At 37.6% G+C, this 23,126-nt stretch overlaps 1 protein-coding gene across 2 annotated transcripts in view; it reads left to right on the top strand.

Annotated features, from left to right (window-relative positions):
* Positions 1-22,548, top strand: part of FBXO25 (F-box protein 25) — a 32,964-nt gene extending 10,416 nt beyond the window's left edge. Inside the window, exons 4-11 of one of the 2 annotated variants that reach the window (XM_027744769.2) lie at positions 385-434; positions 3,403-3,495; positions 7,506-7,599; positions 8,268-8,452; positions 10,285-10,467; positions 12,562-12,705; positions 16,483-16,509; positions 18,969-22,548. In XM_027744769.2, coding sequence (XP_027600570.1) covers positions 385-434; positions 3,403-3,495; positions 7,506-7,599; positions 8,268-8,452; positions 10,285-10,467; positions 12,562-12,705; positions 16,483-16,509; positions 18,969-19,058 — 866 coding nt within the window. In that variant the 3' untranslated portion in view covers positions 19,059-22,548. The remainder of the gene's footprint in view (positions 1-384; positions 435-3,402; positions 3,496-7,505; positions 7,600-8,267; positions 8,453-10,284; positions 10,468-12,561; positions 12,706-16,482; positions 16,510-18,968) is intronic. The other variant, XM_027744771.2, reaches the window with a different exon arrangement.
* The last annotated feature ends 578 nt before the right edge of the window (positions 22,549-23,126 follow it).

Below are 23,126 nucleotides of genomic sequence, written 5' to 3'. Positions count from 1 at the left end.
ACCCATAGAATAGCCTTCCAAATTATGTTTACTTCTGTATTGGTAACAAATTCTCATGTCAAAAGTGATATGTCTCAATTGAAGCTCTGGTATTGATCACTTCTTGTTTTTTTTTTCAAAGATCCAAAGGTAATTCACTCCTGTGTTTTTTGTGGTTTTTTTTTTTTTTTTTAATTATATAACTCTTCCATTATTTTCTTGAAGTACAAATTTGTAAAAAATTTTAGTCATCCTTTTTAGCCTTTATAAACTTTCTTCATTAAAACTGTTCTGCCATCTCTCCTATCTTATGAAGCATTTTATTGTCTGTTTAGTTCAGTTTCTTTCTAGAAGGCATTAACTAATGTGGAAGCCTAAAATCCTTGTATTTTGGTTTTATTTTAGGTTTTTATCGTGAAAAGTGGATTTATGTTCATAAAGAAAGCACCAAGGAAGTAAGTCTGCATGCTCTGGGTCAATTCCTGCGATATTTGTGCATCTTAATTGACAGACTGTATATCCAAAAACAGCGTTTGTGCTGTGTGTCTTAGGGGTTGTATTTAACTCTTCACTGGCAACATAGCACACCTGTACGTGGTGAGGCAAAGGCAGCTGGCAAAGTGGGAACTTGCAAGGATGGACATACAGTTCACTACTTATCCAAGCCCATCTGTCTTTGTACTGTCTGTCTTTGAACTAAAATTGAAAGTGCAAAACCAGATAATTGTCTCCAAAGAAGGTGCTTGCAGGCAGCTACCTGATATTTTGGAATTTTGGTGTACATTTGAATGTAAGTAAGTAAAATTTCAGTTTCAAACTTTACAAAGAGGACCTTTATATTCAGTGCTTTCCATTTGGGATATAAACTGTATCATGCAACTGTAAAAGGAACATGAAAGATCTTGGAATGAACCCTTGGAAAGCCATCCATTTTATGTAGAGATAAACTGTCTTGAAGTTTGAGATTCCTTCCTATGGTTATCTGGGATGGGTGGAACTTGAACACCAGTAAGGATGTTTTGCATCCACAGAGTAATGCCACGGAGAGAAGGAAGCAGGTGAGTGTAATGACTGCAGTCATGCAGGCAAAATTTGGCTTTGCATTTATGAGCTAAGAGAGACCATACAGAACTTTGTACTCAGGAAGAGCGTGGTTATTGTGGAGAGAGCTTAGGTAGAGGACACACCGAAAGACTTCACCTTGTAGATCAGTGACCCAGAGACTGCCCTTCTACATCTGAAGGTAATTGTAAAGCCTTTCGCCAGATTCAAAGCCCTCTTTCTGCTCTGTCTTCTAGATAAGGTTACTTACACTGGTCTACAAAAGTCTCAAGCATGCTCTTTCCCTTTGTGCCATCTCAAATTTAGGGTAAGAAGGAAGGGGAGATGACAGATTGTCACCAATCATTATGATGTTTTGAATGATAAGGTTGTTAGGCTGAGTTTTCAGACTACATTCAGGCCAAACCACAAATTTCCTAAAATCTCTCACTGCTGTCCTTCATAACCTATATGTTGGGATTACTTTTTCTGCTACTCCTGTAGAAGTTGATGTACTAGTGATGTGTGGTATTTGCTTGGATTTCTTGTCCATTCAGAGAGTGAAAAAAATATTTTGGTTGTCTTCTAATATTTGACCATTGACTTTCCTAGGGTTTTGGGGGGGGGGTATAAAAAACTAACCAGAGATTGTTAGAATTAATCACTAATCTTTTCAAGAAATTCTTCATGTAAATTCAAAAGCTTAGACTAAAAAGTTAAAAAAGTAGCAGAATCAAAAAGTAGCAATAGCAAGGAATAAGCACAGCTGAACAAAAGAATTCAGAACAACAATTTAAGCTAATCTAAAACATAATTTACAGAAGCTCTAGTTTTTCTTACAAGTTATAATCTTACTTTATTTTGAAATTGCTGTCTCACAACCAGGAAACATTTTTTTCTAAACTGGATACAGCTTGTTAGGGCAAAATGACAAGAGTAGGAAGGTATTGATAAGAAACCTATGAAACATGCCATGGGAGAGCACTGAAAATAAAGAAAACCAAAACAAGTGCAGGTGTGTAGCTGAAATGAAGTAGGGGATGCTTTTTGAGTAATTTTGTCATGATGGTGCATTGGGAAAGGCAGAGCTTTCATAGAAATCCATTTCCAGCTGTTCAAGGAAATGGGTCTCTCATGTTAATGTATTTAAGCTGACCTTTTGATAACTCTTTAGCCAGAGAATTATGTCTATCTCGTATTGGCCTCATTAGCCACCAGCGTGCCTGTAATAAATGTGGATAGAGCCTTCCTTAATCTTCATTCGTGAAGCCCAGCCATGATGATGATGAGGCAGAGAATAGACACAAATACTTAAATTTCAACAAAAGTTTTGTTGTCTGTAAGTGTTAATTTACTGCAATTAGCCAACAAAGGTGTGCACATTGGGAAGTGTGCAGCACACTTGGATCTGAGATGTATGAACCGGATTAGCAAGCAGTACAATCCCAAATTTGGTCACTAACCAATAGGCAATAATTACCACCACTCTGCAGCAAGTAGATAACTGTGCCCTGTCCCACTGGGATGCACCCAGGGTAAGCTTTGTTTGGGTCACAAAAAGGAATGTTAATTTGTACTGCCATCTTGTCACCATCACATAATTCACCAAGAAGTCTGTCTAGGAATGAATTTCAGATAATTATTTATCCTTCTCCTTCCTGGGCTAATAAACCATAATAGCACACTGCTCTGCAAAACTCTCTTTTCAGTTAGGGGGTTGGTTTTTTTTTCTAGTATCATTATATTTTGTTCTAGGCTCCCATGTGGCTTTGTGGTTCTAAATGTGCTCAGCTTATGTGTTCACATGTCATTTTGGGCTGCTACTGACACCTTAAGTAGTTAACACCCTCTGAAACTTCCATATTTACCTTAAGATACCTATGGAGAAATACCAAAAGAAAATGCAAGCTCATGCTCTTGGGACATAAAAAAAAAAGGTACCTAAGCTTCTAGCACCTGGAAAATAAATTTTAGATGTTGACACCATTTGTTCTTCCAATCCTAGGAGCAACTACCTGTGCTCTTACCCTCAGATGTGAATCAGATAATTCTGGTTGTAGGCTCAGACTGCTGTGCAACTTATGCTGAGGCAAATGGGGAGTGTGATATCCATGAGAGGGTGCCAACATCATGGCAGTGCAAGAGTGGAGTAGATTCCCAGGGCACTCAAATACCAGGGATTCCAGACTGCATGATTAGTATGAATCGAAAGGCCTTGGTTATGTACCTGTTAGTTCCAAACAGCGTATCTGTTTTCATTTGTTCTACAAGAAAGTAAATAACTCTTCAGTCCAGATACATTGTATTTTCAGAGAGCATGGCATCCATGCTCAATTTTGTCTGTTTGTTTCTTTCCACTTAAAGTGTGTTTTTTCTTCTCAGAGACATGGCTATTGCACCTTGGGAGAAGCTTTTAACCGCTTAGATTTTTCAAGTGCAATTCAGGACATCAGAAGGTTCAATTACGTGGTCAAAGTAAGCTCTTTATTTTATGTTCATATTATAAAAATGCATTTGCTGGTGTGCCTGTGTGTATAAAAGAAATATTTTTGCACTGAACAGATGATTTGTAACTGTATAAATATCGTGTTCCTATGTTATTTATACGGCATGAAGCAACCTTAAACTGCGTAATCTTTATTTGATGAAAACTCATTATATTGCTGTATGAAAGCCTCTAGTTTGAGGAGGATGGTGATGGCCAGTGTGCTGCGTATTTAGAGGGAAACACTGATGGTAGTTTCAACTGCTGTTCATCAGTCTGGTTAGTGAACTTTCTTTAAAGGCAAAATAATTTCTATACAAGCAAAACCAGCAAAGTGTAATTCATCACAAATATACTTTGCTATATCTTAAATATGCTTAAAATAGCGATTTCCAGAAGAATATTTGATGTGTAAATATTTTGCAGTTTCTGTTTCTTCTGCAACTTCTTAACAGTCCTATGATTCATTGCACACTTTTTTTTTTTTTAATCTAGGACAAGATATCTATGCAATTATCTTTGTTAACAACCCTTAAAACTTGAGACTCCAGCCTTAATTTCCTTAATGACTAACCAGCTGCCCACTTGGAAATGCCTGTTCTGGGCGATATTGATCTTCTTTTAGCCTCAGGGTTTTTTTTTTCATCTAACTTGAGATAGTAAAGTTCTTGTCCCCACTCCTAGGGAAGCTCAAAATGAGTCATGTCAGGACTAGAGTTCAGCTCAGCAGTGAGGCTGTTCACAAATAATGTAGTGGTTGGAATGCACCCAGAACTTTAAAAGACACGAATCAAAATTAAATAAACATACCAGGAGAACACCCTTACCACTAGGCTATGGAGTATTTGGAGAGAAAACATGTTCTGTCCATCCTTGTGAAGTTGAGGCAATTTATTATACTCCCAGAAAAACAAGAGATGTGGAAACAAAGCAAAAAGGATTTGTTTCCAGGCTAGTGGTTAGGGTAGTTGCCTGGTTTATTCCCCTTGCAGCTTTGGGGGTTTTTTGTATGTGTGTGTTGTGGTTTAGAGCATTACTTTTTAGTGCTGTTTTGGGAGCAGAATCAGGAATCCTACCCAAGACTTTTCGGCCTTGAACAGTAGGAAGAAAAAAAAGCATCTAAAAAAGGTGATTTGTGTTATAAATGGTGTCAACCTTGAGTGCCTTACTTGAATGGAAAACAGGTAGAATGAATGCAAATCTAGAATTCTACGTGTTTTTTAAATGCTGCAGTGCCTAAGCTGGATTGCTTAAAACAGTTGATTGGAACAGAGTGCAAAGTCTAACATAAGCACATTGACCAGTTTTTCTTCTGTTCACCAAAGAATATAAAATGCTGGTGTAGTCGTCCAGGCTTAAGATCATTGAGAAAGCACTACTTTAAAATTCAGAAATTTGGCTTTGCAATCCAAACCATTGCTCTAGTAATGGTAGATCCTAAACAATCAGGGTGAAATTAAAATAGTGGGCATTTTAACATTTTAGAATTTATTTGAAATTTTTAACATTTAGAATTGTTTTACAGATGCAAAGGTACAATTAAATTTTCGTATCAGTTCCTCTGAGGTGGTAGTGGCAAACTGACTTTTATTAACAGGTACATAAGACCTCAAAAGTTACCAAGACACTAATAAGCATGATTGATATGAGTGACAGCTGCTGCTCATTCTTTAGCCATAGAACTTGTGGACTTGAGAAACATATGTGGTGTTCTGTCTAACAAATGAAAACATCTGAGCAGATGTCAGTAATAATCTACTCTCTCAGATTTTAAACCAGCCTGCAACTCAGACCTAATAAAAGAAGCAGTTCATTCCGTGCCTATCTGCTTTACATGAGTTCTCATTTACTTTCCTGAAATTTCTAATGATGGCAATACTTTGTGTAGAGCTCATTTAATGCAGTGTAGCCGTTCCTATTTCTTCTTCTCTAAGGATTATTTCTAGTTATGCATGAACACAGTTATGATTACTTTTATGTGTGCTGTGTTCTGCCTCTTCCATTTAAAGATAGCAAAGTATGAATCAGGAATACTTTTTCTAAAGCCCTACTAGGTAGCTCTTCTTTGATCCCAGACCACCAGAATGATCCATTTTGATTCTCCAACTAACTAAAAATCTGCCAGTCATTATTTAAAGTTAATATAGATGTCTGTCCAGGATCCTTTTGGTGTGGGCAGTGAGAAGGAGAAGGTAGGATAAGCTGTTCTTCTGTACTTGTTTGTGCTGTAGTAGATCGATAATTTTGTAGCTGTTAAATGCTGATACACTGAGTTTGATATGGGTTTTTTCCACATATTTTCATTTGAGTAAACAGATGATCCATTCAAAGTTATAATCTCTAGTAGACAACATAAGCCATGGCTTTACACACATCCATAAGACTGAACTTGTGTGTCAGATCCTTGTACTCATGCTACCTTACTTCTGCTAAAATTGCCTTAGTCCTTGCATATTAATTTTAACTGAAATTGGAAACTTCCTTAAAATAAGTTAGGTGGAATCTGTTTCTTTGATTTGATCTCCAAACTGAGTAACGTAACTGAATTTTTTTAAATAAATCAAGAGAAATATACATACTTGCTTGAACTGGCAAACTGCCAGAGACCTCTAGGTGTGTTCTAAATTATTAATCAAACTAAAAGGCTTTGAAAACGCCGTTTTTGAGACTAGATTGCTTGTATTTAAGAACATCAAGAAAATTGTTTCCTCTTTTCATAGCACATAGTGTCTTGTCAGGGATCGTACAGAGAAGACAGAAGGAACATTATTAAATCAGGGAGAGAACAGGTGTAGTCCTTCTTTCCAAAAGAAAATTAATGTTGAGCAAAGTGCCAACTTGATGTTTTAGAAATGAAGATACAATATAATTTTTGGCAGGCTTAGTCTTTATTCTCCTTCTGTGCCAACACTTGATGCTATCCTATACCAGCAGGGCTCTGCAGGTTAGTCTTGAGAGTGCTCTGCAGGGAATGCTGGCTTCTGCTCCCTGCTTTCGCTTTCCAATGTGTTGAGAACACTTGTTCTGAACTAGTCATTATAAAGTGCAATTGAAAAGCTCAGGGCCACACTTCTAAACATTGCAATACTGTCACAACATTAAAGTCATATTTCATACTGAGACCATTTTTTGTTGAAAAGGCAATGGTTCTTACCAGCTACAAAACTGAATCTAAAGTGTAAAAGCAAAGGTGCCATAATGGAGCAAGGGCTGCCCCTAGTAGCTGTAGCTTGGCATTTACATGCACCAAGAATTTAAGCTGTTCTAATTACTTTGCTCTAAACCATTCCCACTGTTCTTGCTACTCTTCTGCTCACAGGGTTTTCAGAGAGAGATGTGTGAACAGCTAGGAGATCCTTGCTATTTAGTTAAGGGAAAGTTACTAATATGTTTTGTGCACTGCTCATTATTAGATCACTGTCGTTTATTCTACCAGGGCCTTCAATGTAGGAGTAATGTAGAAATTTTTTTCCCCTAGTTTAGGTAAAATATGGTGTTTCTTCTCCATGAGTAGAAAGTATTGCACTAAATCCATCACAGTTCAGTTTGACCAGTACGATACTTTCACTCAGAAACTGGAACTCTGGTAAGCAGGTATCAGTTCAGAGGGATGTTCCTGGCCACCAAATCTCTCAGGAGTTTCAGGACCCAGCCACACTGAAGTTCATGTTTGTATTTGTGAGCCTCCAAAATAGACTCTCTTCATTGTTTCACTACAGCTCCTAAAGTCCATATGTCATATGCTCTGTCAGAGATAAACACTACTATCCATATAGTATTTTGAAAATGTACATCCTTCAGGAGTTGTTCATGGTATGCTAGTGGGGATGCCTAAAGTTTTCCATGTTTGTCTTACTTTTTCTGAACTCTATACTTATATTTTCACAAAATGCCATTGTGTGATCTAGGGTGTTGGAGGTGAGTGTATGCACTGAAAGTGTGTATTTAAAACCATCCTTTACTTCTGTCATTCTTCTGAATTTTAATTTTTTTGTCCTAGCTTTTGCAGCTAATTGCAAAATCCCAGTTAACTTCACTGAGTGGTGCAGCACAGAAGAACTACTTTAACATTTTGGATAAAATTGTGCGGAAGGGTAAGACCTAAGGTTTTGTGATCTGCTTCATCAGATTTAGTTGCTGTGACTAAGATATCAGTTGATTTATTGCAAGGTTTCATAGCTCCCATCCCACAGTTGCAATAAGTTGTTTTCTCTTGGTCATTGAATAATGTCTATTGAAGCAGGTTGGTGGAATTTAGACAGTTAGATTCTATTCAGAAACTGTTGGTTACTACTAAATTATACTCTTCATGAAATGTGAATGCTTTTAGATTAATAAAGTGTTTGGTTTTAAGTTTGTGTGATGTACTGAAACTTGAAATACATATCTGTTCTGTTTATTTTGTTTAAAAGCTATTACATAATACGGATTTATTTTTCCTTCTGGTAATCCCACTAAATGGAGCTGTAACACTATCCACCTTGAAGAGAAGAAATTGGATTTATAACTTGTTGTTTAGCATTAGGTTTATTAAATGTGTAGCATGAAATGTTGCATCAAATTTGCCTGTGGAATTGTTAATTATTGATCTTGCATGTATGGAACAACATTCATGAATGTCATAGTGGGAATTAGGGCAGCTATTTGTACACAAACAGTTGAGTTTTAATTAGTTCATCTAAAAAAAGTGTTGATTACTTTGAGCTAACTGTTAGCTTGGTTAACTCAGCCAAAATTGTATTTGGTTTGTTGTGTTTTCCAGTCATGGAAGACCAATATAATCCACGATTAATCAAAGATCTTCTACAGGATCTGAGTTCTACTCTCTGTATACTGATTAGGGGAGTAGGAAAATCTGTGTTGGTAGGGAACATCAATATTTGGATTTGCCGATTAGAAACTATCCTTCTGTGGCAGCAACAATTAAAAAACCTTCAGATGAACAAGGTATGTTATTAAATCATGTTAAATAAAATTTGGGGGAGGGGATTCCAAATACATTTTAAACATTTTTACTTATTTTCTTTGTTTTTAAAGAAGTAGTATGGAACTAATGAAATGGATCAACTTACTTTTCTAATTTTTAATAGCTCTGTACTGCTAGTTTGTGGTAGAGATGTATAGATATAATGTTTTTTCTCACTTAAATGAATTTCAAAATGTTTGTCTCTAGATTGTCAGATGGAAATGGAAAAAATACCAATTTTTAATTCCAAAGTAAATTTTCTACAACTGAAGAAATAAAAATCTAAAAGGCATTTTAGAGGTGTATCAAGGAAGAAAATATTCGAGTAGCAATTTTGCAGAAGCACAGTTGCTTTTTGTAAAAAAAAAAAAAAAGGAAAGGAAAAAAAAGGAAGTATAATGACTTCAGCATCTGGATTATCATCATGTTCAAAGCATGTGGTATGCAGTGGTCCAGGGTTTTATAGTGGAAACTTCTGATGATAAGCAGGCAATTTTTTTTAATCAGACTGGGTTACTCCTGGAGAAAGAAATGCTGCAAGATAATGCTCACAGTAAAATCATACAAGTGTTTCACCTATTGGCTGTCAGCTATGAAATCTTGAAGTAGTCCTTTTTGTGTGTGCTGGGTATCTGAATAAACCAGCTACTTTTGGAACAGAAAGGAGAAATGGGGAACCCGGTCTCAGCAGTTTTTATATGCCAGGCAACCACAGCACAGACGCTGCAGTTACTGCTGTGCTGGTTTCTTTCCAGTGCAACACATCCCTCGGAGCTGTTTTACATTGGCTGGAACCACCAGTGTGAAATCCTGCATCTGTAGTGCTCACATATTCCTCCACAGAACGATAGTCCCAAGGTGTTTATAACAGATGACACTATGGAAAGTCTAGTCTGTGGGATGGGTGGCTGTGAAGTAAGCCGACAGAAGCAAGAGCCCGCTGAAGCACAGCTGCTCTGCTGCCAGTGCCCTCTGCTGGGGCAGCTCTGCTGGGTGGGGCCGGCACTGCCCACGCTCCCTCCCTCCCCAGCTGGGACACTGCCTCCAGCCTCTTGGGTTTTGTGCCACCTGGCACTGTGGGCTCCAGGGTTATTCATATATGAGCTGTGCCGTAGGTTACCCCGTTCAAGTTCCCAGAGGTGTATAGTCCCAGTGAAAACTCTCAGTGCTTTATTCAAACACTCCTGCAGAACTTCTCATTTATGTATCAGGGGAACTATCTCCAGACTTCAGAAATTATCCTGCTTGCTCTCTTCTTCCTCTGACTTCCAAAATGCTTTTATTCCATATTTCTGCATTCTGTATTCTCTTCTGTACTCTAGTTGTCTTAAGGCAAATTGACATGTGCTTGTTTCTTAATAAAAATTGAGAAACTGTAGTGATCCTACAGATCAGAAAAAATTGGTTCATATCTTTATTATAGTTAGGGCTTTAGCACACTTATCTCAAAGGTGGAATTGAATATATCTATATACATATTGAAAATATGTAGTTTTCAAGATTGCATGCTATTATTTTGTAAGAAGTGTTTTAAAAATTATTTGAACTTTAAATAAATAATTTAGGATATGTTTATTTTAACTGCAGAAAAGCTATAAGTTATAAAGCTACAGTCTGTAGCTCCTTCTGTACCTCTAATCATTAAAGTTTTCAACAACAGCAGTTAGAGAATAATGGTAGGCAAGACTTAACCATAGATTTTACTCAATGTTTTCGAACAACTAAGACCTGAGACACCTTTAAAGTAAGAATCTTATTTGCACCTTATACTGTCAAGGTTTTGTAGCTAAAAGTCTTCAACTCTTATTTCCAGCAAGTCAACAATGGTCTTACGCTTATGGATCTCCCTCTCCATATGCTGAATAACATCTTATACAGGTTCTCTGATGGCTGGGACATTATTACTCTGGGTCAAGTGACCCCAACTTTGTACATGCTTAGTGAAGACAGACAGTTGTGGAAAAAACTCTGCCAGTACCATTTTGCGGAAAAGCAGGTAATAAACTCTGACATTGGTATAAATGTAGCCTTTGTGATATGGTGTACCAATAATGAAGTGTGAACTCACAGTTTTTGAGGTAAGTGTGACATTGTGGAGTAATAGTGAAGGGGTTCTTTTTGGGGGCCTTGCTTGCTACTAACTATGGTATTCAGCATGTCTGTGAGTTTAGGATAACTATTGGGCTGTTTCCTTGCATTATTTTAAAAACTGTTTTTTCGAAAGATGTTTCTTTAAAAACTGCACAATCCCCAGCAAGTACGGTAAAGGAGACCTCTAAGGTGTTCCTAATTTTAGTACCTAAAGTAGAACTTATTTTACTAACCAAGGTAGTCAGATTGCTTGAACTTTTAGGCTACATGAATAGTCTGGTGGAGCCAAAATTGGATTTCTGCAAAAAGGAATAGAACAAATGCTTGAGATTTTGAAATTAATAACAAAAAAAGAAATGGTGCTTTTCTGTCACTTCCTCATAAAGAGCATTAAATTAATCTAGGAATGACTCCAGAACTGTCTTAATTTTCTGGCAATAATAAATGCTGTGATCAAATCAGTTTAGGTGAAAATAAACCTATGAAAGTAGTAGTTACGTCAGAACTGGAGGAAGAACTTTGAAATCCTGGTACATTCCAGAATGGAGGAAGCAAAAGTGCCCGTTCTTAAATCTGACAGGTTGAAGTGGCACCATTTGGTTGGTGATTACCAGATTAAGTTTCATTATAACAGAAAAGAAAGAAGTGAAGATCAATTAACCCAAATAAGAATTTTATGTGAGATAAAGGCTTTAAAATTAAGTTCCTGGAGAAAATAAACAGACAAAAGCAAACTGAAAAACCTTCCTTCAGAAGCTGAGAAGGATGCAATGTGAAGTTATGAGGATAAGAAATTTAAGCTTAGGTAGCAGTTGAGTGTATTTTGAGGGTAGATGAGCAAAGCTCTTTTGAACAGTGACAAAACTGGTAGGAGAGGAAGCTGTTTTACTAAGGTAATGCTGGAAGATCTCTTCAGTATTTCAGTAGAATTAACTATCCCTGTGCCTCATAAAGAACACTTGTACAGAGTGTTTCCAGTGTGTTCCTGAATGTTCACATTCAATTTCTTGCTAAGTAATTAATGATAGGAATCTAATGATTTTATTTATTTTCCCATATCTGCTGCTCAAAAATTCTGCTGCTTCTGTTTACAAGTATACTGCCTTAATAAGCTACAGAATCATGTTAGGTTGTTTTTTCTGTGCTCTTCAGTGTATTTGTTGAACCATTGAAACAACCACAAAAACATACTTGACATCTGAAGAGCGCTTCTGGAAAAAATGAGACCTTCAAACAGTGAAGTTACTGTGAAACCAAGTGTAGCTGAAATCAGAAAGGCAGTGCTATTCGCCCCATCTAGGAGCTGTCTTCTGAAAGAAGAAAGCCCTCACTATATTAGCATTAGTCCACACTGAGTGGAACAGAAGCCTTTTATAAATACATGCTTAATAAACCTTGGCTGTATTAAGCAGGGGAGAAATAGCTGTTGTGCATCAGCTGAGCTTTACATGGAGATTAGGTCCCCAAGAAGTACAACAATCACTGATTATTGCTATCCTTCTAGAAAGATCACCAAATGTGAAAAAAATCATGTATATGCTTTTAAAATTAAAAAAAAGCATTATTTAAATCCATAGTTAATGTTTTAACAGAAAACCATGATCTGTAATGCATGATCATGTTTTTAAATCTCATTCCTCAGTTTTTTTTAAAAAGTATAAAATTAATTACTTACAGCTCTAAATACTGTTTTTGTTAAATGGTTCTTAACTATAATTATAATCATTTTGAGACAGTAGAGTTAGATCAGCTGTGTATGGCCTACTTTTTCTTGGCAAATATGCACCCTCCTATTTTTAGTATTTGCCATCCATTTTTCTTTTTTTTTTTTTTGTGGCCAGGTCTCTCTCACTGCTTTGCAGAGATGTATGATGTCAGAACATTGTCTTCAAAGAATTCTAGTTACAAAACTTCAGTTTAACTACCTTTTCCCCATCTTCCCCCATCCTTTACCTGATTTGATTACAATTTTAAAAGAAGGTATTAATTTTATGTCTAGTTTTGTAGGCATTTGATTCCATCAGAGAAAGGTCACATTGACTGGAAGTTGATGTACTTTGCACTTCAGAAATATTACCCAATAAAGGAACAGTACGGGGACACCTTGCATTTCTGTCGACACTGTAGTATTCTGTTTTGGAAGGTAAGAGCTTTGAAACAGATAATCAGAAATATGTTCTAACAGCTAGTGGTCATCACCTGAAAAGAAAAATATCAAGATCATCTTCTTGGGTTTCTCATGAAAAATATGATTGGGTAACTAGTATCTAACTTTAAAATAATATATAAAACTTCCATATAAAATCAGTATTCAATTCTAAAGTTGTTCTTTATCTTGTGTTCTTATCTCTTGATACCTGATAACCTCCGTACTTAGAATTACAATGAAAAGTGGCATGTGGAAAAGAGTTGCACTCTGTCTTCTTGTATCTATTTAACCTTATAGAAAGTTATTAGGGAGTAGTCTGAAGTTAGGATTCGCTGATGATGACATGGTAATCAATACGTCTCTAATAAGAACTAATTACTACAGTGTTCCTACCACATTGGTGTAAAGCTCTGTATTTTTATAGTCTTGCTTCTGTCCCATATGAAGCTTGCAGGAGTGTTTGAAACTTCATTTAAAATGTGTTTTATATTTATTTTTATGTTTACAATGAAGCACAGGCTGAGTTACAGGATGATTTTAACTTTAATAGGGCATTTTCTTGTTTAACTTGTGTGTGATTTCATAGTCCTGCTTTTACTTTGGGTTGCACCATAACATTGCCTTCCAGTTAGTGAGACTTCTTTAATTTTGCAGCTGAAAGATCAGATATGGGTAGTGTTCAGTAGACAGCAAAGAGCAAGAAATGTTTGAGAAATCTTGGGAAAAAATTCATATTACTCATGTTTTAATTAACAGAAATTAGTTGTTCTTGTTTCATCTTTCTGTGATGTTTAAGAGGAGTTGCATGTCAGTGTGAGGCTTTTTTACTCAAAAAAACCTAAGTCATTTAACGGGATAAGCTGGCTTTCATAGAAATAGTATGTTACTTAATGATATTATCTAGAATTTTAGTATTCTTGATATCATGGAGCCCTTCCAGGTACTAATGTTTTGCTAAATTAATAGTAGGAAAGCAGATAGCCAGAATTGGCTTCTGCTGTGAAAAGCCTGGGCATTTATTGAAAGATCTGTGTCAAGAATGTCTAAGAACTTTCATTACAGTGGAATAATTCTTTGACATCTGGCCCAATATGCAGGGTAAAGTTTTCTCTTTGAAAGGGGAAGTTTCAAAGACTTTCATGCATGCAGGTGGGCAATTGTGGTATCAGATTTCTTTGGATTGTCTGCCTTGGCTGTGTAAAGGGTAAATGCTTTCTACAGTTAGTTTCTCTCATTCTGATCTTGGTATAATTGAATGTATAACTCTAATACTAGAAATTACTAAAATGTGTTTGGCATTAAATATTTAACTTCAGAGATGGTATGTGACGGTAAGGGGCAGTGAACCTGTGCAGGCAGATGTCTTGTTACCTTGACTACTCCAATCTACTACCAGAATAATAGGTCTCATTTTGGGCTTTTATATTTTTAGTGAAACACAGCACAGTAAGTTCTAAAGATACTATGGATTAATGAGCAGTACCTACTACATCACCATTTCAGTGCTGACTGCCTCATTCTGGAGATTTGAGCAAGTCTTAAAGAGATGGTGCAGTTATAGATAAGTTGCATGCTTCTGCATTAAAACTCTATATCAAATGTTTGGGATCAGCTGTTTTAACAAGAGCACAGTCAGCAGGTTGAGGAAAGCCATTACCCCTTTCCATGCAGCACTCATTAGACTGCATCTGGGATACTGCATCCAGGACACTGCATCCAGCTGGGGTCCCAATACAAAAAAGATACTGATAAACTGGATGAAGTTCAGGTGAGACTCAAATAATCAGGGAGGCTTGAGGACTTGCCCTGTGAGGAGAGGCTGGAGAAGACTTCTTCAGAGGAACCTAAAAGCCTGCCACGAGGACAGCCAAGCAAGGGAACAGTTTACTGTAGGGTTGATGCAGTTTCCATCCTTGGATGTGTTCAGGACCTGACTGAAAAAAGCTCAGAGCAACCTGGTCTGATCCCACAGTTTACCCTGCTTTGAGCAGGAGGCTGAGCTGGAGACCTCCTGAGGTGCCTTCCAACCTGTGAGCCTGCATTGCAGTTTTCCTTCTCTAGGTCTTGGTATCTAAGCCTTGTCCCTGTCTTAAAATAAATATTTGATCAGGCCGAAAAAGATTAATTGAATTGATTTATGCACAATTGTCACCCTTATTTGCAGGGACACTGAGACCTTAATCTTTGGTCCGAAAAACCATCCCTCTCTTTACAGGGCAATGTGGGTCAAGTAGTGCTGATCACTGAGTTATGGGGGGCGGGGGGAAATAGTTCTGCTTTCTTGTTCAGGCACCTGTATCTACACCCTTTCCCAAGCTTTCTCAAGAGAGGTGAGAAGCAAAGCAGAGGTAGGGGGCAGAGGGAGAGGAGGTAGGTTATTAATTCCATGCTAAGTGAAAATATTTCTTAATCAGAAGGAACTTTTATCAGGTTTTGGCAATTCATTCAAGCTTCAGCATCGTACTTGATTAGACAAATTGTTAAATTACATATGTATATCAGTGGTTGACATACTATTATACGTTTTTGTTCTCAACTGAAGCTTTTACTCTGACTAATTCTATTGGGTGTATGGCAAAAAAAAAAGCCAACAAAAAAACCCACAACAAAACATCACCAAGCCCAAACTTTAAAAGAGAAATCACAGTTACTTTACAGAGGAAAATCATAGAATCATCAAGGTTGGAAGAGACCTTTAAGATCATTAAGTACAACTGTCAATGTAGCACTACCATTGAAAAGTACAAGTGTTTGAATGAAACAAGTAATTTTGGGTAAACACGCTGAGAGTTAAGAGTTTCTAAGAACCAAAGCCACAAGGTTCTGAAATAGCCCCAAGGTACAGACCTAACTAGTGATGAGAAGAATTTTCATCAGTGTATGAAATTCGTAATCTAACATAATTGCTGGCAATGTGAGAGGCCTACACACAGGAAGTTATTGCAGTCCTGCATTTTGTGCCCTTTTCAAAGAAGGCCTTGCAGAAGAAGGGACTGATGGCTCCTGAGTTGAATTAGCAAACTGTTGAAGTAGGGAAATGACTTTTCACTCTTTCAGTATGCTATAATAATCATAGTGTTTCTTTTAACAAGCTTAAAGAGCTTTTTGAGAAGAGGCATTTGTATTCTTGTATTTGTCTAAAGCCTATGACCAAAGTAATGTTAAATATAGTATGTAAGAGACTCCTAAATCATTGTTAGAATTACAGTGACTCTAGTACTCTTCTGTGTTAGAGGAGGGAGTGATTATAACAAACTTTTCATATTGAATGACTGTTTTCAGAAGTGACTTTTTGGTAAAAGATACGTATGTCCATGATGAAACTGAGAAAAATACATAATTTCAGTAGTGCAAAAGTAATGACAAACTAATTGTCGACTGATGCCTCTGTGACTACTTTTTGTGTATATTATTTCTTCTGTTCAACTGGGGATCAATGCAGTTGTGACAGGTCTTTTCTTTAGCACACTATGTAGCACTTTTTAGTTATCGCAGACATGGCCACAGAAGCTGAAATACCTTTTCTTCTTTCAGTATCCAAGGCTTTATGAAAACAGTGCAAACATTTTGCAGAAGTAGTATGCTTCACACTTGGTCTTAGTCTTCCTGGGTCTTGTGCTTGTATAGGTTCTCACAAACCTGCTTGTGATTTGCCACAAGAATAAAAGACTTTTTCTAAATGGCATATGAACCTTAGCTTAAATAAACCTTAACTCTGCTTCTTTTACTTTACTGCTCTCCTTCCCGCTTCCTTCTTCATGATCTCAAAAGGACTACCACCTTGCTTTGTTACTCCAGGTATTGCCTGTGTCTCATCTGTTTTCATTGGTAACTGTTCTGTAATGTTGAAGTGAATAGTGTGTTCATTTCTAATTGTCTGATACTCTTTGGTTTGATTTTTGTTTCCCCACATTAGTTTAGCAGCAGGAATACTTCAGGATTTTTCTCTGTTAGGTAAAGGTAGTGATGACTTTCCATCTCACTTTTTTGTCAGTTTTGTCTTTCATTATTGCCATATTCCCTGTTAATGCCATTTAAACTAGGGACTCTAATTCAAATTCTAACAAACATAGGGGCAATGGTTTTAGTGAGACCAGCCAGATTTTGCTAAGAAATAGGTTTCTCTGCACTCAGTGTTATAAACTATTCCTGCACTGCCTGATGTATTTAATTCAGTACTTAAATCTGAAAAGAATAACATGTACTTCAATAACTTTCCTTAATGCAAATAAAATTGATTTTACTCCACTTGGAATGCTGTAGTCCTGTATACCTTTTTGAAAGGGAAATTCCCAGAACAGGCTGCATGTGACTTGGGAGAGTTGGGGGAGGCAATTATATCATTGTTTTATGAATGAAGAAATGGTGAAAATACTTACACAGAGGTTCTTAATGTCCAGCTGTGATAAAGTTTGAGGAGAACAACTACATTTGACAGTAAATGCTCCTCCTGGGGAATTATCATTTTACCTTAAAAGAAATCTGTTTTAGCTTTGATACACTGAAAATCAATATGATTTGAACACATTAATAAATGTAGTTCCAATGAAAATATATTTCTCTTAGAGGGAGGAATACTCATTACAGGAAAGTTATGATTCTTCTTTTTTTCGCTGTAAAATTTCTGTCTATGTTGGTTCAATAAGTAAGAACTGACCTCTGAGATTTTTATTGGACCTGTAATTCCTGACTAGGCAGTCAGGAAAACACAAAAGTGTTTTTATAATGATGTGCAGAGAAAGCAGATAGCATGTTACAAATTCTAAAATATTCAGGAGTATAAATAAGTACTAAAAGAGGACAAGCCCTACCTTTTTTCCCAGAATTACAATTCTGATGGTGTGTTTTCCTGGAAGCATGACACTGACACAGCAAGGGGTAGAGAAGACAATAGGCCATCAGCAACTACCTTTGAGAGTGTTTTCTGATGTGGTGTAGCTCTTCCTTGTAGATGTCATCTCAAGATGAAGGTGTTAAGTTTAACACCTCTGGTTTTGGTCTTGGTCATCTGTTCTTGCTCATCTGCAGCCTCCCCCAGTAGGCAGTTCTACCTGGGTCTCTTTGTTTTTCCCCTCTGTGTCATGAATCTAACAACTGTTTCTAACCCGTTTCTTAGGTGATATTAAAGCAATTATTAAAAAAGTGGGAGGATGAGGAGGTGATAGCACATGGTATATTCATGTAGTCATCTATAGACGCAATGGGAAAACACAAACAATATATCAACAGAGTAGCAAGTTTAATTGGAAAAGCTGCATAGTATTTAGAACATGAAGCTGAGTAGTATTCAGAATGTGTTTCACCTACTGCACTTTGCTGCTGCAAAGACTTTGGGTGGGAATGTGGCAGTGAGGAAAAAAATTCACTTACAGGTTTCCTTCTACTAACTGAATTGCATGTAACTTCACTTCCTATGGAGAAAAAAGCAATGGAGACCACAGTAGTCTCTGATCTACTTGCCATGTATTTATCTAGTTTTCTTGCCTCACATGGTGAATTCATCAACACTGGTGGAAAAGGGAGAGAAACCCCTTAAAACCTGGTGAGGGCAGGTTCTGAACCTTACAACAATATTGAACCAGGTGTTTTAACTTCTCCATTGAACTGTCTGGGGCCTTCTTCTCATTACACCTCTGCATTTCCTTCCCTTGGGGAGTTCTAATAAGGTGCAAAACAGAACTTTTAATTCAAAGAGCAATTTGAATCTTAAATAATCAGTTCTGCTGAGGTAAAGTTTCAAGTAATGTGAAAGAAAACACTGCAGGCTTAGTGAATTTGTAATGGCAAAGCCTTTCCTGTCTGACTTAAATAGTCCTAACTTGCCTGGGTGCTCACTTCTGTTTTAAGGCAAGGCTTTTAGGTGGGGAAAAGGTAGGAATGCAAGAGGAAAGAAGGATATTGGGTGAAAAATAGCAAAGTAGAAAACCTTTTAAGACTGGGATTTCAAACATGATGTTCAGGTTTTTTGAGAAAGTGTCTGCTGCCCTTCACTTTCAAAGAAAGGGGCTAATTTTTCCCTAGAGGAATAATTTACTTCAACTTTTGATTAGACAGATAATTTAAGTTCAACAAAGCAGTTGCCTTTTTATTACATTTATCAAAAAATAATGGATAAGGAAGATGATACTTTTTTCAAGAGCTCCAACTAAAGTTCTGGTTTTGCTAGGAGGAGAGAATTTTTCCCTTTTTTTTTTTCCTGAATTGAGGGTGAAGTATGGAAAGAGAACTTACTTTTTTTTTTCTCCTTCATTTTGCAGGATACAGGACATCCCTGCACAGCCAGTGATCCAAACACCTGTCTCATGCCAGTATCTCCTCAGCATTTCATTGATCTATTCAAATTTTGAGGTGTTCAGTAGCTGTTCTCCTGTGTTTGTGGCCATTTTTGTGAAGAGTCAGGCAGGATATGTTATGCTTTTTGTGCAATATATTTAAGTGTAATGTTTTATTGTAGTTTAAAAAAAATGTGTGGGGGAGATTATCAGACAGGTTTATTTGGTGTATTGCTTTTGTGCAGAAAAGACAGGAGGAGAAGGAGCTGCATTAAGAAAATTTCTTTGTCAGGAAATCTGCAGTGGACTTTTTTTTAAGTCCAAGAAAGACCACTTAAATCTCAACTTTAAATCCATGCTTTTGACGCCTTAATAGTTGGTTAAAATTATGTGGGGGAGTTTTGAAAATTTCATGGAAGAATCAAACTACTCTTGCAGGGACCAAAGGAGGGGGTTTTTTGTTAATCCTTCTTTCTTTAAGCCACAGTTTTCAAAATACCTCCATATAATTTGCACTATTATAAAGAATAGGCCAATATTCTCTTAGACTCTTACTGCATCACTACCAGGGTGACATTAATCATTGTGAGGTAGTGAATAAAATATAACTGTGGTTATATCTGCTGTTGAACCTATATGAATGAAGGAAATCAACCAATCTTTGTACATACATTATGCAAATATATTTATTTTTCTTAAGGACTTTATTAAACATATATAACCTATCTCAGCACATCCCACAGAACTCGACACCAATCTGGGGCTACTGGAAATCTCATTTTTCTGGTGGTAGCTACAGCCTTCATTTATACTGTTTGGAATGTCTACAAATGCAACTGCATTAATTCATCTTCTAAGAAGAAGAAATTATTGAAATTTAAGGAGAATGGAGTTGCTCATTCTGGTACAGTGGCAGAAGCCTATGCTACCAACCGAGGTTCTAACCTCGGGGGTTTGAAGCTATGGGGAACACTGAAGTTTGAGCTCAAGCACCTTCTGCCAAATTAATCAGATGATAAATTCTCAAGGAAGTTATTTTCATCTATCCTGTAGAACAAACTAAATTGCTTGGCTTAGGCAGGTAAAGGAAAAATTAGGGAAGTTTTGGGTTTGTCAGTGAAATTTAAAAATATGTAATGTACAGAAAAAATAAATTATGTACCATATTCTGCACTTGCCTGTTCTGAATCTAGTTTTGTACAGTGTAATAAATCATGGTTTTATCTGTTATTTCTAGAAGTCTCCAGTGCACAGAGATGAATCAATTTGTATTCTGTAAGATCTTTCTATAACCTGTTCTCTGTAGTAATTGGTCATGGAATAAGAAGCTTACAACCAGTCCAAGTGACACTGCTTTTCAGTAACTGGTTGTCTTAGCACTTTTTTTTAATAGGATAGTTGGGCTGTTAATAGGCTGCACAAGAAGAGGAGAATATTTATTTCCTCAAAAGATAGTTTAACTTGAATCTTGGTAATATTCCAACCTTATCCATTGACTTTGCTGATAGGTGGATTTTTCAATACAGGGTTTTGTGGATTTCTTTTCTTTCTTTCAATTCAGGTGTTGACCATGGCTATGGTAGTGATCAGGTGTGGAGCCAAGGACATCCATTCTTATTCCTCTTCATTCAGAACATTGCTGCAAGCCCTGCTTTCCCAGCCCAAGCACTGCTGTAGCCACTGGATTTGTTAAGGAACCGGCGGCCCTTCTTTAACAACATTTTGCACCCCATTATTTAACTCATGTAAGAGTTGCTGATGTGCTTTCCCATGTATGTGACCTGGGTAACCTTGACAGAGGTTGCTGATGGCTGACATCCATTAATCACTCCCTTTTGCTACCCTTCATGAAACTGCATCTAAATACATGGATGCTACCTGCTTTCTCTGAGAGCTTGAAAGAAAGGTTTTAATACTGCTGCGAGCTCTTCCCCCACCGTGCTGACCGAAGGTCTCTGATCAGGGACTGTGTGGAACCATCTCCTGCAGACAGAATGCAAGCTTGTAAGGGACCCACTGTTACCTGGAAGCTGCCCATCACTGAAGAGACAAATGTGACAACTGGGGAAAGGTATTAAGAGAGCTGTAAGAGACCTCCCCTAGCCACTGAATTGAGGAGGGAGAGAAATTACTTAAAATGGCTTGTAAGAACTTAAAGATAGGTTTGGAAAAATCAGTATCGGTAATAATTAATTTTCAGTTCTCTTAGAAATGTCAAGTGACAGTACTTTCTCTTTCCCCACTTGCTGTCTTGCTCTACCTTCTGTAGCAAAAAGCCTTTGACAGGCTGAATGTTTTGTTCTGAGACACGTTCCTGTGCAGGCCATTCAGGATAACCAGGCCATCCCACAGGTCTGAGGTGGCAGTAGACAAGATGACAGCAACCAGGATTCTGCCTTGTATTCTCCATTCTACATTCACAGGTTGGTTGAGGGTGGAAGGGACCCTGTTAAGCAGGGCTCAACAAGCTGATTGTCCAGGACTTTGTCGAGAACCATGGCCAGATGGTTTTTGAGTATCTACAAGGAAGGAGACTCTACAGCCTCTTTGGGCAGCCTGTGCCAATGCTTGGTTACCCTCACAGTAACAAAGTGTTTCCTGATGTTCAGATGGCACCTCCTGTGTTACTTGTGCCCCTTGCCTCTGGTCCTTTCAGTGGTTTCCAGTGACAAGAACTTGACTGCCTTCTCCTCCCACCCCCCCTTCAGGTATTTATAGACATTGATGAGATCCCCCTGAGCCTTCTCTTTTCCAGACTGAACAGTTCCAGCTCTCTCAGCTTTTCCTCACAGAACAGATGCTTCAGTCCCTTCATGATCTGTATGACCCTTCACTTGACTCCCTTCACCAGGTCCATGCAGCCCATTAACCTTATCTGTGTTGCAGCCCATTAACCTTATTGTGTCAAGGGCACACTTCTTGGCTCATGTTCAGCTTGGTGCCCACCAGGATGCCCAGGTCCAAAAACCAGCAGCCTTTTAAACCTCTCTTTCAGGTTAACAAAAAAAAGGGGGGGGAGAAAAGATGTGCATACATGCTCTGAGAAGCATTTCAGTGCAGGGCTATTAATTATTTTTTATATCTTAAAGATCTTGAGTGCAGAATCACACTGTCATGAGCAGTGTTACAAGCTTTTAACACTCAGCAAAACTGAGCTTTGGGAATAGTTCCCCTAGCTAGTTAAATATTTAGTGAATGCATTTCTTAGACTAGGCAGATACTAGAGCTTGATTAAGAGTGACTACATGATGTGAAGTCACTGGCTGCATAAGAAGATAGCTTTTAATTGTGTCACCTACCAAAAAAGCTAAGGCAGTGATTATGATCAATATGGTTTGTGTTGTCTTACTTGGTTTTGGTTGGGAGTTTTTTTATATCTCAAAGAGATGGAAAGGGGAGAGAATTCCACCTTTAGGATAACAATCATGTTAATACCTCACCTGAAGTAAAGAATGTATTCTGACAGCCTGAATTCATCTCATTTTCCTTTACATCAGTACTTACTCATGTAACCTAAAGTGTTGTAACCCAGGAGAAAGTCATTCCTTAAAAGTAAAACATCTGCTCTCTGGCCTCCTGTGTGCTGACTATCCCATGCACAGGTGCTGTTCCCTAAAAGCAGAAAAAGTGCCTTGAAACGTGTACTAAATCTCTACAGCACACGTTTCTTTTGCTCCCCAGCTTTTGTCCCCAGACCTGGATCTGTTTACAGATTTTGCAGTGGCAATGGTAAGAAATCATGTTCTACCTGTGGCCCCTACATGATCACATCACAAGTTCAGCTGATCTGGATTTTATTGAATTCTAGTCCTGAAAAGACAATACTGATTCAAAGGCAATCGGGATGTTCTCTGCCACAGTGCAAAATGAGCTTGAAATTACAATTTTGAAAAACAGGATCTTCTTTCCCCCTCCCCAACACCTGCCCCAGTCACTACCTCCTGTCTCTGAGAGACTCCTTGCTTGTTTTGTTACATTCTCTCCCAATAGTTTTATTCACCTTTTTCTGGGAGAAGACACTCTGCCATGGACCTATTCCAAAGGCACTGGGTGAGCCTTTCTCTTTGGATGTCAGATAGGATTGAGGCAGAGTAGCAGAGGAGCTGGACCTTCCTCTTTTCCTTCCCCTGCTCCCCATCCCTG

Source organism: Pipra filicauda, unplaced genomic scaffold, assembly GCF_003945595.2.
Source record: "Pipra filicauda isolate LSUMZ 115617 unplaced genomic scaffold, ASM394559v2 scaffold41_size5083284_pilon, whole genome shotgun sequence".
NCBI classification, from domain to species: domain Eukaryota; kingdom Metazoa; phylum Chordata; class Aves; order Passeriformes; family Pipridae; genus Pipra; species Pipra filicauda.
This window is presented reverse-complemented; position numbering and strand designations above follow the sequence as displayed.